Source organism: Vipera berus (genome assembly GCF_964194415.1).
Source record: "Vipera berus genome assembly, chromosome: 3".
In the NCBI taxonomy this organism is placed as follows: Eukaryota; Metazoa; Chordata; class Lepidosauria; order Squamata; family Viperidae; genus Vipera; species Vipera berus.
The window spans coordinates 53,601,372-53,619,725 of record NC_138204.1 but is presented as its reverse complement, the minus strand read 5'-3'; the positions used below and the strand labels follow the sequence as shown (position 1 = coordinate 53,619,725).

At 43.7% G+C, this 18,354-nt stretch overlaps 1 protein-coding gene across 1 annotated transcript; it reads right to left on the bottom strand.

Moving 5' to 3' along the window:
• Positions 1-1,955: 1,955 nt before the first annotated feature.
• CYB561D1 (cytochrome b561 family member D1) lies at positions 1,956-16,882 on the bottom strand. Its single transcript, XM_081322391.1, has 3 exons — positions 16,715-16,882; positions 4,581-4,618; positions 1,956-3,513 (listed from the first exon to the last, which is right to left on the bottom strand). Exons 1-3 carry the CDS (start codon positions 16,836-16,838, stop codon positions 3,013-3,015), a joined length of 663 nt encoding a protein of 220 aa, XP_081178517.1. The 5' UTR covers positions 16,839-16,882; the 3' UTR covers positions 1,956-3,012.
• Positions 16,883-18,354: the final 1,472 nt, after the last annotated feature.

The window sequence follows — 18,354 nt, the reverse complement described above, 5'->3', positions numbered from 1 at the left end:
ACCCAATGACCTGATGGTGAGGTACCACAATGCTTGATGCTCTGACCCTTCTTATTTTATACCTACATGAGGCTTCTGAGTCTGGACATCTATCCATTTGAAGTCAGGTATTATCTTCAGTATGTTAATGATACCTATATTATGATCCCCTATGTTGAAGTTATGTTTTAGTGCCTAGAGGTTGTGAAGATTTGGATGTGGAAGAACAAGCTCAGATGGGTTTCTGCTACCTGTCCTGTCCTGTTTGGGCCTAATATGCCAGCTAAATGTCTCCTGGACTCACAGCTCCTGCTTGAAGAACAAATGGTAGCTTGGCCAGGAGGCCTTTTTGCACAGGTTCACCTTGTATGTCAATTGTGCATTTTCTTGAACCAAGAGAGTTTTCTAATTGTCACTAATGCCGCAGTCACAATTTGGTTGAACATTTGCAATGCTGTCTACCTAGGGAAACCTTGAAAACCATTCAAAAGCTATACTTTTTACAGAAGAAGGAGTGATTGGTAAGCGATCACATGTATCATCCAGGTTCTAAGACTTTCATTGGTTACTAGTTGGTCCTGGCTGCAATTCAGTGTGTTACTTTTCATCTTTAAAGCCCTATATGACACAGGGCCTTGTAATTTAAGGAAGCATCTGTCCTTAGTTTCTGCTGGTCCTGTAAGGCTTGGGTCTCTTCCTGGTCCTATCAATTAAGTAATGTCATCTAGCCCAGGAGATGAGCCTTCTCATTTGCAGCACATACCTCTGAAATAGTGCTCCCCCACTTCTAAGATTCACATGGAAAAAGCCTAGTGTTAGGTGATTGTGGGCCCTCTTGTCTGTTTTTATTTCTGAATAGAAGAGAGAATTGGCTATCGTTCTCCTCCAGATGGTGCAATATATATATTTTTTATTGATTTAAATGCTAAGCCGCTTCTGCAGCCTGGTTGCAAGCAGCTCATGGCCCACTAGTGGGCCGTGGGCCAGGAGTTGGAGACCCCTGTGATAAGCCATGTATTTGTCGGAACTGAGCATCTTAGAAATGTAAAATATAAATATACCAAAAATATTTTCAGTTTGAGGGTGGATACTGAGTAAATTGCATATTGCAGCCCTCTTTGATTCTGAGGTACTGCTGTGCGGGAACTCCACACCCACCCCCATGAAATCATTGCCCTGTAGTTACTTATTAATAATACTGTAATTGCCTAATGAGTTTAAAAGGCCATAAACGCTTCATGTTTGTGGCAGGAGAAAGCGATACAAGTACAGCTCTATAACTGAATGGGTAGAAGGCTGTGAGCCACTTCAGTTTCTCTTTCTCTTTTGTTTTTAAATGAACCAGGTGTGGTCATGCTTCTTTTTTTAATGGGTTTGTGGGGCTACATAGTTGGAAATCAGGCTAAAATGTCCCCCCCCCCAATCTTCGCAACCAAGAAGAAACCATATATTTCTTGTCCAAATATTTTACGGGGAAGGACATAGATGGTGGTGAAAAATGTTCACAACGTATTCTGTAGCAGCTTTGAAGGTACTCTCAGTAATATTATAATTTCACCAGATCAGAAGTATAGAATTTAAGTGGGTAGAAACCTTAGTTTACAGATACCTATAAGTCTGGAAAAAGGGACACGGTGGCTCAGTGGGTTAGGACGCTGAGCTTGTCGATCAGAAGGTCGGCAGTTTGGCGGGTCGAATCCCGAGTGCCACGTAGCAGAGTGAGCGCCTGTTACTCGTCCCAGCTTCTGCCAACCTAGCAGTTCGAAAGCACGTAAAAATGCAAGTAGAAAAATAGGGACCACTACGGTGGGAAGGTAACAGTGTTCCGTGCGCCTTTGGCGTCCAGTCATGCCAGCCACATGACCACGGAGACGTCCTCGGACAAGTGCTGGCTCTTGGGCTTTGAAACGGAGATGAGCACCGGCCCCTAGAGTTGGAAACGACTAGCACGCATGTGCGGGGGAACCTTTACCTTTACCTTTACCTTAGAAGTCTGGAAAAATTGTATACCTTCAGGATAATAGACTGGGATGTCTATTAGTAGATAAGCCTACAGAGTGGGCTGAAGGGAAAAATAACTACTGCAGATTGGTCCCTGATCTACTTAGTGAAGGGCCTACTATGTAGTGAAAGTAATAGATACTACTGTAAGCTCCAGTACTTCTTTATCACTATTGAAGAAGAAAGCAAATTGGCAACTATGGCCACCCTGTGCTTCAGAGAGAAGACCATTGTGGATTCAACCAGGAGGACCAGTTAAAAATGCATGTTGGCTTATCAGTGAGCTAGAAAGAAAAATGAAACAATGCAGTGGGCAGAAATGACAAAGCCGAATGTTTTAATCAGTGCTTTTTTTGTAAAAGAAAAAGGTGGTGGAACTCACACATGTCATACAAACCGCCTTGCCTACCCTACAAGGTTCCATCCAAAAAAGGTGCCGGAACTCTGTTCTGAGCGTTCTATGGGGAAAAAAGCCCTGGGCTTTAATTAAAAAGAAGATTTTAGATTTGTTTCTATTTGGAAACTGTTTCTGGACTTTTTGCTCAAAATTGAACAAACTTTGATTTTAGAATTTGATTATTAGAATGACTTTGTGATAGAAATGGCTTGAGATGTTTAGAAATGTAATGCAAAAGGTTATGGTAAAAAAAAATGTTTTTTTCCCCTGTACTGAACAAAGTCTGAAGTCATTCTTTCTTTCTCTAACTTTGTTTCTTTTTATATTTTTATCTTATAATAAACTTTAATAAAACATTTTTTTTAAAAAAAATCTTTTTTAAAAACGTTTTTTTATACTGGTAACATTTCCAGTATAACTGCATTATAACCCCTTGCCTGATGTTCTGTAGGTCTGCGGAATTGCAACTTCTCTCATTCCCTCTAGCATGTCCATACCCACCCAACCGATAGAACAAAAGAAGCAGAATGCATAGAAAATCAAATGTGAATGGTAATAAAGATCATAATAAGAAGAGAACACACAAGTAATAGCATTGAAATGTTGATTCCCGGGTGTCCTCCTGAGATCACATCTCAAACATATTGTCTCTTCTTCGACAAACAAGTTCTAGAAGTCTGGTTCACAATTACCAGCGCTGGACAGAAGATCAATCCCAAGCATAAATACCAAGCCAGGCCTTTGACCTGGGCCTGAAACCAGTCAGAACAAATGCCCAGCACTACAGTGAAAGTGGCCAGCAAGTAAACTATCAGTCCGTACACAACATAGTACCTCCGGAGCTGAGCTACTAATGAAATCCTTAGGAGCTGTGGAAAGAGTAGGCACAATCCACAAAGGACTTGCCCATAGCCGGCCAATATTGTCAGAAGACCCAGGATGCTGTGCCAGGAGATGAAGTGTGGGAGTTCGCTCCGGTTCTTGCTGGAGATAATGAAGACCAAGCCCAAGGTGGCAGCCACAAGGGCCAGCATTTGCGCAATCCAATGCAGCTGGACTTTTACTTTGTGTGAGCAGAAGAAGAGAGAGCCCTCTGGAGCAAAGATCAGGTTGGCTTCCGTCAGACAGAGGCAGAACTGAGAACATAGGAACCCATTAATAACAAGGCTATTCCTACTTAAAAGTAACAAGTGAGGTCGAATATATATATATATATATATATATATATATATATATATATATATATATATATATATATATATTTACACAAATATGAGCTGTCACTGTTGTGACTACTGCCTGTCGATGGCCTTCGGTTAGGCCGAAACAGGAAATAAAGATTTGTCCCATGTTTGGGGCCTAGCAAGGTAATCTAAATAGTTAACAATATTAAGTGGTACGCTCCCCACACACAGATAATGGACATGTCACACGTTCAGCCTAACCTTTCCTGGTGCAGGTTTTCAATATGGAGTGAATGATAAGGTGGTCTATAATAGAAAAGCAGTTAAAAAGCAGTCAACTAACCTGAAGTGACATGAGAGAGAAAAAGTACTATTCACGTGAAGAATAAGGGTGAGTTTCCCTCAAGTCAAGCTCAACTCTTGGTGATTTCATAGACATGGTTAAGCAGTTTTCTGGGCACTTATATCCAATGGTTTGCTTTTTAAAAAGATTCTTTTTTAAAATCTTGTTTATACTGATTTTATAAATAATTCAAGGTGGGAAACATACGAATACTCCTTCCTCCTCCTATTTTCCTTACATCCACAACTCCATGAGGTGAGTTAGACTGAGAGACAGTGATAAAAAGAAACAGCAAAGCTTTCTTTTTTAAAAAAAAAAATACCATTCTGCTTCGGCAGCTAAACGTTCAGTTTTTATAGGACAGAAAATGTTTTTAAGATTCTTCAGACAAACCACACCCATTATGACTGTACTGTTCTTGTTGGATGGTTCAAATATTATTCAGCAGGTGCCTAGGATACAGTACTTGCCCAAATGAAAACACACACACATGTCTAGAGAGGTGTACGTGTTGAATGTGTACTGTCATCTGCAAAAGAAGGGCAAAAGGACTTTTTCTGCCTCTCTGAAAGGCAACCTGTATACAGCCTTATTATTTATGGTTATTTTCTCACAAATAAAGCCTAGGAAAAATGAGCAACCCTGGGATATACTGAATAAGAAGAGAACAACTTACTGCAATCGACATGAATACTGGGTGCCAGGAAAATAGACCTGGAAGGAAGAGAGAAAAAGGAAGACTATTCAGCTTTGGCAAACCAATCTAAAAATAAACCCGACTACAACCAGCCAATTTGATCCCTGGAAACCGTAACAGAGGAAATCTAATCTTATGCGTTTGTATTATAATAATAATAAACCTTTATTGTCAAAGTACAACATGTGTACATTGAGATTAGCTGAGCCTACCCCCCCCCCCCGTGCTCTCTCCCCGCAACACACAGTGACAACAAACCCTCCATCCCACCACACTATGTGAACCAACTACACCACACACCGGCCTCCCAAGTCATTTCTGCATAAGATTATGTCCCATTTAAAAGCCTAACAACCCACGGATAAAAGCTATTTTTCAGCCTGTTGGTACGGCTGGCTATATTCCTATATCTCCTACCGGATGGTAGGAGAGTAAAGAGATACCGTCCAGGGTGTGAGTCATCCCTGAGAATCTTCCTCACTCTTCCAAGGCAACGAGCCCTGGCGAGGTCATCCAGTGGTGTCAGGGAACAGCCCACAATGTCTTGTGCTGTGCAGTTGCTGTTTCTGATGTTTTTATACTTGGTTTTGTTATCTGGTTTTTACCATTTATCTATGTTTGCCTCTCTCAATCATGTGCTGAGTGGGGCAGATATAAAATCAAATCAAATAAATAAATGTATTATAAAGTTGTGACTGCAGTCAAACAAGTGAGAGACATCTTTGTACCTTAGCTATGGAAGATTCTGGAGAACAGCCTATGCTTATGCAGCCAACAGTTGCCAGTGCTAAAATGATGCAAGGAAATATGCCATGGTTTAGTTACAATTCTCAGCCTGATTTCTCTGGCTTTCTCAAAATGTTCTACAGGTAAACTATATGCTTTCCGAAGTGTAATTTTTCAGGAAGTGTAATTTTTCCCAGTTATAACATTTACAACATTGTCTTGCAGTGTTTCAAACATTTTAGCAAGGACAGAGAGCATGGTAAATTACATTGCAGGATCTAAAACGCTTGGGGAGAATCAAAGAACCCAAGGATAATGCAGCATTTCCACTGCCTAAAAAGATAATCCATTCCCCTCTAAATACTCCCTTTTTTAGCCTTTTAGCAAACCCTGCTAAAAGATTTGCTCCACAAATATTTTATATATTTATTTTTAATAAAGAGAACAGAATTTGGAGCACTAGAGCTAAAAATGAAACCATATTTTCACTTAGCATGGAGCTGTTAGCCCTCAAATCCTTGTTTTTCTTTCATACAAATCTCTTAGATGCAGCAGCCTTTAGTATATACATCCTCATATTCAACATCTGCACACAGAGTATTTGACACTGTTCCTCTGAAACAAGAGAAAAAATATGATTCCTTTATCTAGAGAAGAGGTGACTGTTTTCAGGTTTTATTGCAGTTTTAATGTTTTCCCCACAATTTCTGCAGGTTCTCTAAATTTATTAAGTCTTCACCCAGACCCTTTTCCTACTGCTAAGTTAAAGTGCTATTCACCCATTCTTTAGGCAACGGAAAACCAGCAAGAAATGTTCCACCCTCATTGCCAATCCCTATCCCTGCCTCTATTGTGTCTCCCAAATGAGCTCTCCTGATTTTGCATGCTCAGTGCATGGTATGCAAAGCAATTACTTCAATCTTCTAGCTTTGCTATCCTCCCTCTTTTGCACGTCAATAGCTGGGGGCAAAAACATCTGCCAATCAAGAAACTGCAATAGGATAAATAGAGCAGTAGGATTATGTATGTCAACTCTATATTGTTTCTTGACCATCCCACCCTACCCCCACTTACACCCAATTCTAAACTAGACAACAATTGGTTCTGACAATAATTTGCAAATGCAACCCTTATTTTATGCATGCCGATGTACAAGTGGCACACCTGGTACATTTTTCCAAATATAGATACCTGCAAGTACTATTGGTTATCACGATCCCCAGGCCTCATATTTTGCTAAAGCTGTAAGACCATTTTAATATGTCTAGCATTAGTTACATGTTATGCACTATGTTTATACTCGGGGAAGAAAGTACTGGATGTATTTGGGACCCAGAGAGTCCCCCTTTTCTGAATTTCCAACACTGCCTCGGATGATGCAATCAGCCAGTTGTTCTAAACCAGGGATCCCCAACCCAGTACCAGCCCACGGCATGCCAGCAACTGGGCTGCACAAACAAGCAAAGCTCCATCCGCAAGATGCAGGCAGCACACAAAACCACACACCCTCCGGTCCGTGGAAAAACCTCTGTTCACGGAACCGGTCCCTGATGCCCAAAATGTTGGGGACCTCTGTTCTGAACTTTTATTTTATTTACTTGGCAAGTGTGGTTAGACACACAAATAATTTCTGTCTGGGTACAGAAGCACTAGGTGTACTTGCAACACCACTGAATATAATAATACTAAAGTGTACAACCAATAAAAGGGAGAAGTAAAAAGTAATAAAAGGGATAAATAATAATACTGCAGTCACACCCTAAGGGTTAATATACATATACATTAGACGAAAAAACCCTTAGTACACTAAATTATACTACACATCAGATATGTGAATCCAGGCAAGTGCTGTCCAGTTGCCCATCATTATCCTTTTGCTGTTGGGCCAACCAGGCCAAAGTGTTGTCTATAACATTGTTGTCTATAACTAAGAAATATGAAGGAATGTGAGCAAAGCACAGCACAAGAAAAGAGCAAAAAGTGGCCAAAGCATTTTTCGTTTAACACGGGGGCATCCTTACTTCAGTATTTCAGCCTTGTGCTAAACTAGTAACAGAATCAAAGCATTTACAGCAGGGCTTTTCAACCTTTTCACCCATTGTACCACTTTTAGGATAAGGCAATGTCCGAGTACCACCAGTCGCCCAACAAGGTGTCAAAAACTTGACCAAAAAAAAAAGGAAAAAAAAATGATAAAGTACAAGTAGTCCTTGACTTACAACAATTCGCTTAGTGACTGTTCGAAGTTATGACGGCACTGAAAAAAGTGACCTATGATCATTTTTCACACTTATGACTGTCCCCAGGGTCATGTGATTTACATTCGGATGCTTGGCAACTGATTCATACTTATGACGGTCACAGGGTCATGTGATCACCTTTTGCAACTTTTGACAAGTGAAGTCAATGGGCGGGGGGGGGGGAGCTCATCACTCATGGTTGCAGGGTGCCTGTGTGTGTGTGGGAATCCATGGGTCTCTGGTGGAGGGGGGTGGGACTGGGGTGGGTGCCCTCCTTCCTCCCTCTCTCCCATTGTCCCTTCCTTCCTTCCTTCCTTCCTTCGTTCCTTCCTTCCTTCCCTCCCTCCTTCTTTGTCTCTTCCTCCTTCCCTCCCTCCCTTCCATTGTCCAGCGCTATGCCGCCCAGACCCCAGCCTGGAAAAAATCACAGACTCTGCCTCCAGCTGCAGCTTCTCCTCCAATTGGTCCCGCTTTCCCTGCCCAGACCAAATGGGAGATCCGCTCCAGGTTTTCGAGCCTGCCCGCCCGCCTGCCCGGTTCCCGAATCAGATGCGTCCTTAGGGCTAAGGAGCTGGTCTGACTGCTACGTTCCCCGCCTGCCTTTCAAGTCAGGATAGACTGCAGCTGCTCTTCAACTTTGGAAGGAGAGATGCTGGAGATGCCTCTGGGAGACGCTGGAGAGATAGCCGAGCCAACTCAAGGTCCCACTTACTGGGCACGGTGCCAGCTGTCTCCCCTGCCTGCTCTTTCTGGCCAGGAATCCTCCTGACTGGCTGCCGGGAATGCGCACAGCAGAGGCGCTGCTCGCAGCCAGAGGGCAATTGCACACACAAGCAGGACAGCCACACACAGCAGAGACGCTGCTCGGGGCCGGAAAGGAGGCCGGGCAGATTGTAGGCTCTGGCAGCGGTGCCAGCGTGGAGGGCGCTCACACGTGCGATTACCCTCCGGCCCCGAGCAGCGCCTCTGCCGTGCGCATCTGTCCCGCTCGCGTGTGTGCCGGTGCCGCTGCCAGTGCCCGTAATCTGCCTGGCCTCCCCTCCCTTTCCTTCCTTTCTTCCCTCTTTGTCCCTTCCTTTCCTTCCTTCCAATTGTCCCTTCCTTCCTTCCTTCCTTCCTTCCTTCCTTCCTTCCTTCCTTCCTTCCTTCCTTCCTTCCTTCCTTCCCTCACTCTTTTGTGAGAGGCCAAGCGGGAACGAAGCAGCCCTCGGGTCTGCACTGCCGCAAGAAACCAGTGTCGCCTGAGCCCCTGCCCATTTCACTTGCTTGCGGAGAAGGCCTCCGTTACCAGAAAGAGGCTCAAGAGGAAAAGGGGCAGCTGGGGATGCCCTGAACTATCTCGTGCTCACCTGCCCGCTTACTGGAGCTGCGCGCCAGGATCAAAAGAACCACAACCCATAACAGGAGGCAGCAGCCATGATGAGGCCACTCGGAAGCATTTTCGTCTCTCCCGCCATAACCGCCCCTCCTGTCTCTCTGTCTCTCACCCACCCCATCGCAAAATAACCCTCCCCTCCACAGTGGCCCCCGCAACCTATCGGAGAGCAAGAGCCACGGTGGCACGCCCTCCCACTCAGCACAAGAGTTTAACGGCATCACCCAATTACAAGCCGCGTCTAGACTTCAACTCCCAGAATTCCTCAGTCAGACACGCTGGCCTGGGGATCAGTTTGGAGGCATGTAGGGGAGGGGAGCAGCCGAGGGCAAGCACTGGGAGCCGAAGTTGAAGGTTGAAACGCCTTCAGCTGTAACTGCTCGCACGTGTTTGTGTGTGTGTGAGAGCAGGGATCAATACTGCTTTCCAGGTGATAAGTCCTTCTTCGGGGCTCAGCAGACGCACCGGAATCAGTGCTGCTTTCCAGGTGATTGGTGCTTATTTGGGGCTCAGCAGAAGCACCAGGATCAGCGCTGAGCTCCAGCCCTGGCAGCCCCAAAGAAGCACTGATCAGCTGCAAGCGGTGCTGATCCTGGCGCTTGAGCCCTGGCAGCCCCAGTGCCAGGCCACCACTTCCCTCCCAGCCTCCTCACCTCCGGGGCTGCCGCCGGGAAGCCATCAACCCACCATGAGCTCTCTGTGGACTGGAGCCCGTCGGCAGAGGTCGGGGCCGGCCATACGCGCCGATCAGCTGGCGACTCCATATGGCCGGCCCTGGGGAGGGCGGGGCCTCGCTCTGCACCTGCACTCTTCACGCGGCCTAGGATTTCTACAGGCTGTTGCCAAGCAGCATTTTTTCTTCAACCAAATGAGCTGGAAAGGAGCAGAAGGGGGGGGGAAGGAAGCTGACACCGCGTACCACCAGCCCGGTGCTCGCGTACCACCAGTGGTACACGTACCACCGGTTGAAAAGCTCTGATTTACAGTACTATTGATTGAGCTGTCTAGAGTTACTGCATGGTTCTGACAGCTCTCTAGCACTGCCTTTTAGGATGGTAACAATAAAATAGCTGTCTTTGGTAAAGCACAGTATTTCTCAAGCTTGGCAGCTTAAAGATATGTGGACTTCAGTTCCCCGAATTCCACAGCCAGCATAATATAGAAGAAAGGGCCTGCTCATCTCAAAAGCCACTAACCCTACTTGCTACTGACATGGTTTTGCCTTCAATGTAATAGCAAAGCATTACAGTGCAGATGTTACCAATTGTTACTGATGCTGTCAACCTCTGAGGGAAACCCTATTGTCTCACTCAAGGATTAGGGATGAAATGAAGGCAATGGCATGGAATCAGGTCAATTTCTCCCCCGCCTCCCCCCAAATAATTTTGCCATGGTATTTTGTACCATGTTTAGGTACAAGAGAGGAAATTTACCCCCACACAGGGACTTTCTTCATCTTTTTGTCACATATAAGACTCTTGACACCCTTTCTTCATCATTTAAAAGCCTTATTATAGCTCAAAGCATAGCAAGCAAGCAGAATTGTAAAGTAGTCTTGTTACCCAAATCAGCCTGGGGCATCCATGGGGGGAGGGGGAGGGGGAGGGCCAAAACATCGAGATAGCAACTGTGACTATGTGATCAAAACCCCACTCCTCTTTTACATGTGAGACAGCCTCCCTGTGCTTGGGTGCTACGGGAGGGGTGATTTATTGTCCACCCTTCAAGGTAAACCAGACTAGGAAACCCAAGCTATGAATGTTAATACATCTTTTATAAGTTTACACTAACAGAATCTTGTAAATCAAATGTGCCTCTCTCTCCTTCCCTTTATCTGCAAAACAACTAGGGAGGGTCAAGCCTGAGATGCTTTCTCAAACTGCATTTCTGCTTCAGATTCAAGTTTATTTTGTCTGACTGATGTCTTTGGTTGTGGCTCTTCCTCCGGGTTTTCACGTTTACTCTTACAGCCCATAACACTTATGCACGCTTCTACTGGTCTTCTTGAAGCCCTGTAGAAATATGGTTGCCCCAGCTTCTGAAGCCATGCTGCACAGGTCTGATGTGCCTCCCGTGGTACATCTGCCATATGACACTTCAGCCTTGACGACTACTGAACATATTTGATACTTTTGAGCCAAAAGGCAGGAAGTTCTTGACACCTATTCAGCAGGCTTCACCTGGAAAAGGAAAGTAGAGAAAGCAGCTCTTTAGGCAGCCTTCAAATTTACTTCTCCTTCTCTCTTTATCTCCATCATACACAGGTGGGCAACTAAAGTATGAGAGAATTTTAGACAGAGTTGAATAACACTGATTTCTTGCTACCAATGAATGACTTTAAAAGTCAGTGGCCTAGGATGATAGGACACATATTCCTTCATTGGGTTCTAGTGCCCAACTGTATTAGGGCAAGCCCCAGACCTTGCTTCAAAACGATTCACCGCTCACCACAATTTGTCTGGCAAAGATCAATAACCGTGGCTTTTGAGATAGAGCAAGGAAAGAGGGGTGTTGACTGCCTTCACAATAGCCAGGGACAAGTTAATGTCAGGCATTCAATGTTCTTTAACATATACTTAGTTATTCTTCATGCCAGGGAAAGCAGAGTATGGGAATAAGCGGTGGGGGGGGGAAATGTGCAGACCTCAAAGTCCCCTCTCCTTGTCGAGCTGGTTTAATCCATCTCCATTCATCATTTAGGTGTGTGCACAGCCACACCTTCAAGTCAGTACTGACTCCTGGCTACTGCCTGGACGAGTCCCAGCAGGTTTCTTGACAAGACTTCAGAAAGGGTTAGCGACTGCCTACTTCCTAGGGCTGAGACGGAATTACTAGTCATCAAGGTCATCAAGCTGGCTTTGTGCCTAAGATGGGCCTGGAACTCACAGTCTCCAGGTTTCTAAACTGGTGCCTTAATCACTACACCAACCTTGTTTTTAGCCTTTTTAAGTCAATCTACCTCTCACTGAAACATCATCTAGAATCCACTATCTTGGGTCAAGATCACAGCAGCTACAGGATTTGGGGATATTTCTTTTAGTAGGGCTAAGAATTTCAGAAATTGAAAAAAATCTTCAGATGTTACCTTTACCAAAATGCCCCTTTCATAACAACAGAATATTTTCAATTTGTGCAGGGAATTGCCGGCCGGGGGGTGGGGAGGGAAGGAAGTTAAGGGACTACAGCTCTGTGCCAAATCCTCTACCAACTGAAAAAGCAGTACTTTTCAGACAAAACACAAAATTGCAGAGAAAATACAATGCCTAGATTCAAGGCTGGGGGCATTTTTACTGAATGCCTGTCCCAGGTTCCTGACTTCCAATGAATACATTCCAGAGCCACTGGACACATTTAGTCTTAATGGCAGGGCTTTTTTTCTCATAGAACGCTCAGAACGGAGTTCCGGCACCTTTTTTGGATGGAACCTTGTAGGGTAGGCAAGGCGGGTTGTATGACATGTGTGAGTTGCGGCACCTTTTTCTTTTACAAAAAAAAGCACTGCTTAATGGGTTTTCTATGAAGCAGTGATTCTTCAAATTTTCTTTTTTGAGGGGGGTAACCCTTCTAAGTCTACTAAAATTTCTAGACTATACAACAGTGCTCAGCAATTTTTGATTCCAGTGGCTGAAGAAGGAGGAGGGATTAGAAGACCGCAAGAGGCAGAACAATGAATCAGAGGAATCTGTCTGTTTGTTTCACACATCTTGTTCAATCCAAGATTTTTCTTCTTCTTTTGTAGTAGGGAGAGAAAAGCCTGTGAGAGCCTTGAACGGCACTTAATGCAGTACATTTATACTTAATGTACTTAATAAAGTATAAATGTACTGCATTAACTACATTTCAAAGCTCATGCCACTGTGTTTCCACTCTTAAAGTGGTAGTTAAATCATATCAAATTTTGGTAGTTAAATTACAGGCGTTAAGTTGCAACAACCACTGGAGACGGCCATGAATCTGTCAGCTGGGGAAAAAAAGAGATTTTGGACTATGTAGCATTGTCATATGGATTGCTCCATAACAACAAAACAATTTATTATGAGCACTTTAACAAAAATCACATTTAGGAGAACTGAATCAGTGTAGAAGGAAGATACAGCAATTCAGAAATACAGAGGGGAACTCTGCATATTGAAATACTGTATCATTTGCTCCTCAACAAATACAATGTACTAACTCAACTGCTAGCCAAATCTCTGAAGCAAGTTCTTTTGTACAGGCATATTGAAATGCATGGAGGAATATTCCAAAAAAAATAATTAGAAATTAAACTTAGTAGAAATTCATAGACTGCATGACAGAGGCATGGAAACAATTGAGCTTTGCCACCATATGGTTCAGTATTTGAAATAATCAAATGAATCAATATTTTTCATTCAACAAAATTAGAATAGCAAAATCCTATGGTAGCATTCTGAGATTTCCCATGCCTTTGCTTTTATTAGGCTGCTGCCTTTAATGGGATTTCACAAAAAGAAACACTCTGCTGTGCTACTTCTATATCGCCTCTTCCCCCTCCCACCCCCAAATCTTAAACTGGCTCTGAAATACAATGAGCACACCAGCCCTGTTGATTTCAGCAGAAATACATTAAGCAGGTTAGACCCAATGGTCCAAATCTGTTCCATTTAAAAGTGCTCAACTCTGCTGCATCACGCCTAGTTACTGCAAATATAAGATAGCTTTCATACACCAATGGCTCTACACATAAAAGAAACAGAAACAATCCAGCACTGTATGAAATTCACTGGTGCTGTTGGATTCTGAAACATCTCTTACATGCCAGAGAGCTGACAAGTTTTAAACTAAAACTTTTCTCCAGCGGTTGTTTCAACAGGTAAACACCATTCTAAACTGAAAGAACCTAAGAATACCTCATAATAATAATAATAATAATAATAATAATAATAATAATAATAATAATAATAATAATAATAATAATAAGAAGAAGAAGAAGAAGAAGAAGAAGAAGAAGAAGAAGAAGAAGAAGAAGAAGAAGAAGAAGTTGGAAGGGACCTTGGAGGTCATCTAGTCCAACCCCCTGCTCAGGCAGGAAACCCTATACCATTTCAGGCAAATGGCTGTCTAGTCTCTTCTTAAAAACCTCCAGTGTTGGAGCATTCACCACCTCTGGAGGCAGGTTGTTCCACTGGTTAATTGTTCTAACTGTCAGGAAGTTTCTCCTTAGTTCTAGGTTGCTTCTCTCCTTGACTAGTTTCCATCCATTGCTTCTTGTCCTGCCTTCAGGCGCTTTGGAGAATAGCTTGACTCATAAAAAGCAATCTCTAAAGATCTGCAGATAAGGACACATATTTATAGTGCACATTATACAAAATTATGAGCGCAGCCTGTGCCTGGCACACTTAAAAAACAAATATAAAGCCTACTTCTTGATTATCTAATTGTAGACAGAAACAAAATAGAATTGATAGATATGTGCTTAAACCAAAGTTATTTATTAGGTTTCAAAGTTCAGTTTTGTAATATAATAAACACACTCTCAACACAAATCAAGTACTGCTCATCTCATCCTGTATAAAAACTATCTTAGTTTGCTTTTGAAACTAAGAATAGCCACTAAGTTTTAGTCATGGATCTGGGCAACTAGTAACTTACACAGATAAGTTGATATTTATTTTCTTAGCAATAGTATATAGTTTAAGATTGTCACCTTTAAGACTTTTTGTCCCTTTCCAGTTTTACTTATGGCTCTAACTTATTATCCTGGCAGTCATCCAACCCTGTTTTTCAAAATCAGCCAAACTTGACTAAGTGGTACCACCTATAATAAGCTGGCCACAAGGGAACAAGCATTATATGGCCTTATAAGTCAGTTTACACATAATTCCCGCATACAACATTCATTTAGGCTCTATATTTTATTTCTTAGCACATGTATCTAGCTTGTCATGAAAGACACATGGCACATCACATGGGCAAATCAATGTAGTTTGCACTTTACCTGGAGCTTTTCACCTAGGAAGTTATGACATTTCAAGTAGTCCAAGCTGTCATTAGGTAACTTTGATGTACATATCTATTCTCATATTGCATATTCCAAATACAGGTTTAACAGTTCTTTAAATCACTTATACAGCACAAAAATGTATGGTTCCAATCTGGAGAAAGTTAAAAGTTTGGTTCAGATGATGTAATTATGCAATACTTGGAACATTTATACCTTTGTTTTGGATAAATTGCCACAAATGAGAGTTGCAGCCACACAAGACACTAAATTATAAACCAGTAACTTGTACAGTATCATTAACATATTAACATCTTTGTTCTTTGCTTTCTTGTTTTGGATGAACTTCTGAAATGATCCTTTTGTGTGTGTGTGCTCCCTCTCACTCTCTTGGAATAGTAAGTAATCTAAATGGTCAACCATCCATTAAATTCAACCTGATTCTATCTTGTCTTTCAAATCTCATAATTCCCAAACATCATCTAGCTGTCACCAAAGCACCATATGATTTCATTACTATAAGACAAGTAGACAATCAAAAATCATTTAATTGGAACTGTTGTCCTGCAACACTTTCCTTCCATGTCATAATACTTAGCTAATTGTAACAGTATCTACCAGTCATAGGAAGAGTCTCACTTCTCTATTTTCCTAGTTCAGAGTCCAAGACACTTCAAAGCAACAGTGTTAACCTGTAGTTGAAAAAATGCTGTACAGTACCATACTTCTCGGTAACTAACTAAAAAAATGAAAGTATATTTAACCAGTATTTCCCCCTAAATAATACATATTGTGGAACTGTACAGTAATCAGATTTTTTTACCTTGTTTGCACGTGTCCGAGATTGTTTCATTACCCTTTCTCTTATCTTTATGTTAAAATACCAACATCCTACAAATGTTTAAAAAGGCTTCCTTCACCACCTCTGTGTACAGTGGGGCAAGAGAAGCCAATTTTCATAAGTTAAGCGATAGAGAAGTCTCTCTCTGCTCATCAGCTATTTTTGCACACTGTAGTGTAGCATATTCCACTCTTTCTCACCAAAGCATAAAGCAAAAAATAATAATAGACGAACTAAAAACCAAAAGCCAACACCTGGAGAAGAAGAAGAAGAAGAAAAAAAATCGTGAACATGCAGCGATGTTTCGCAAAAAAAAAAGCTTCTTGCTTCGGTTAGGGCATGGGTCTCCAACCTTGTCAACTTTACAGGTTGTGGACTTCAACTCCCAGAATTCCTCAGCCAGGCACGCTGGCTGAGGAATTCTGGGAGTTGAAGTCCCCAAGTTGTAAAGTTGACAAGGTTGGAGATCCTTGGGTTAGGGGACCGTTGACAGCTTTTCACAGCTTTTCTCCATTGTTAGAAGCTTCCGAGATACCATAACAAACGCTTTACCCTTTGTAACTCTCCCGCTTAGCGTGTAATTCTTCCCGCACTGCTTTGGGGACATTTCCCCGCCCCCCCCCCCCGATTTCTGGCTCGGTGCCACCGTCGGGAGGCGATCGGACAGCCTGATATTTGCTGCTTAACGCAATTCTTCAGCTCACGTGTGCATCAATAAAAGTCGAGGACAAGTCATTCGGCCACGATAAGTAGGCGGGCTCTCCCGCTGCCCTACGGTAAGCTTCTGAACCCACTGCCCCAGGAGCGGACCCGAGCACGGCGAGACTACCCCAGGGCAACCCAGAGGCTTGCTATGAAAGAAGAGAGAGCCTTTGGGGGGGAAAGGGACGACCTGCCGCTTCAGGGAAAGAGTCCCCCAAGCGAGATTACCCTGTGCTGGGAGTAACCGGAAGCAGAGGGGTCACTCACTAGTGCCAGGCCTGGAAAGCAGCAGCAGGAAGACGGCCATCCCCCAAGCCGCCAAGTGGGCCAGGGCCCCGCAGCCGCGCCGCAGCCAGAGAAGCACCCGGCAGCCCGCGGGGGCGTCCGACATGACGAGACCTTCCTTTCCCGCCCCCCCCCAGCCCCGCCGCCTTCTCCTCCGGCGTTTATTCTAAGGAAGGGAAAGGCTGGGTGTGGTTTGCCGCCGGCTGCCACTCCCAAAGCACCTGTTGGGAGGGACGTAGCCCGGGAGAAAAGGCGAGGAGGGCTTCCCGGGGCGTGGGAACGTGGGCGACGCTGCTGGGCGGCTTTCGTTCGGTCCCGCTTCCAGTCTCTTCTTACGTGAGGGCCGACACGGCTTCTGGCCGCCTTTGTCAGGACCCACCCCAAACCACGTCTTAGGAAGACAAAATTCTTGGAGTCAAATCTATTCCAAAAAGAATCTTTACTATGACATGCTTGGTTGTAGGAAACGAGACAGGACTTAATATTATTCCACGAAGTAAACCCTTATAAAGAGTTCCCGGTTTAACCCCCCTTAACCCCATTTGGTCAGTCCCCCATCCTTTATCTCGTATCATCCCTCTGTGGGAAAAAGGAACTTAGGACCCTTCATGTTTATTGCTCTCTTCCGTGACAAAAGCCAGATGCTAGCCCCCCCCTTTTGTTTTCCCAGTTCAAAAGGCTTCTCCTTTCCTTTGAAATGCCTAATACCGGTTCTTCTCTTCTCTTTGGGAGATGGCAGAATCCATGGAATAATGTTTGAAACATTCCATTTATGAATATGATATAAATGGATTCTGACAGCCTTTTTAAAAGATTCACGTGGAAATTGCCAGGCCTCAGTAATCTTCCGGCTGTAACGCGTGGAGAAATGATCGGAGTTTGAACGCAACGCCCGCTACCGCCTCACCCAAGCCACATTCTCGGGACCCACTTGCCCATAGTTAAGCGTAATTCCTGAGATCGGTATTCTCACATTACATGTCATGGGCTAAAATAGAATGAGTTGGTTTGGGTTACACCCGATGTGTAAAATACATTGAAGAGGGCAATGTGTCAATCAGAGGAGACCATAGAGGACAATGACATTCCATGAACCCAACCTACCACGGCTTGGAGTTAGGGTGACCAATCTAATCTATAACATCTCCTCTCTTCAAGATACACTGTTTAAGGAAGATGTTGCAGATTCCAAGAATTGGGATTATTCTGGAATTTTTTTACCTGATACTTCTAAATGTCAGTTTCATAATTTTCCAGGGTATGAGGTCAAACTACCCTGGGTACCTCCAGATGTGTACCTATATTTTCTTGCACACCAGCAGGGAGCATATACATCTTCCCTCAACTTCATGATATGAATAAAGGTACATGGAAAGCAACCATCTGTATTCTTCCTGCTGTTTTGTGCTGTCCACAACCCCCAGTCCGTGGACCGATACTGGGCCGCGGCATGCCAGCAACCAGGCCGCACAAACAAGCAAAGCCCCATCCGTGGGATGCAGGCAGCACACAAAACCCCACACCCTCCAGTCCGCGGAAAAACCTCTCTCCATGGAACTGGTCCCTGGTGCCCAAAAGTTTGGGGACCTCTGCACTAGGTCACTTTTCTGTGCCTGAGAAAC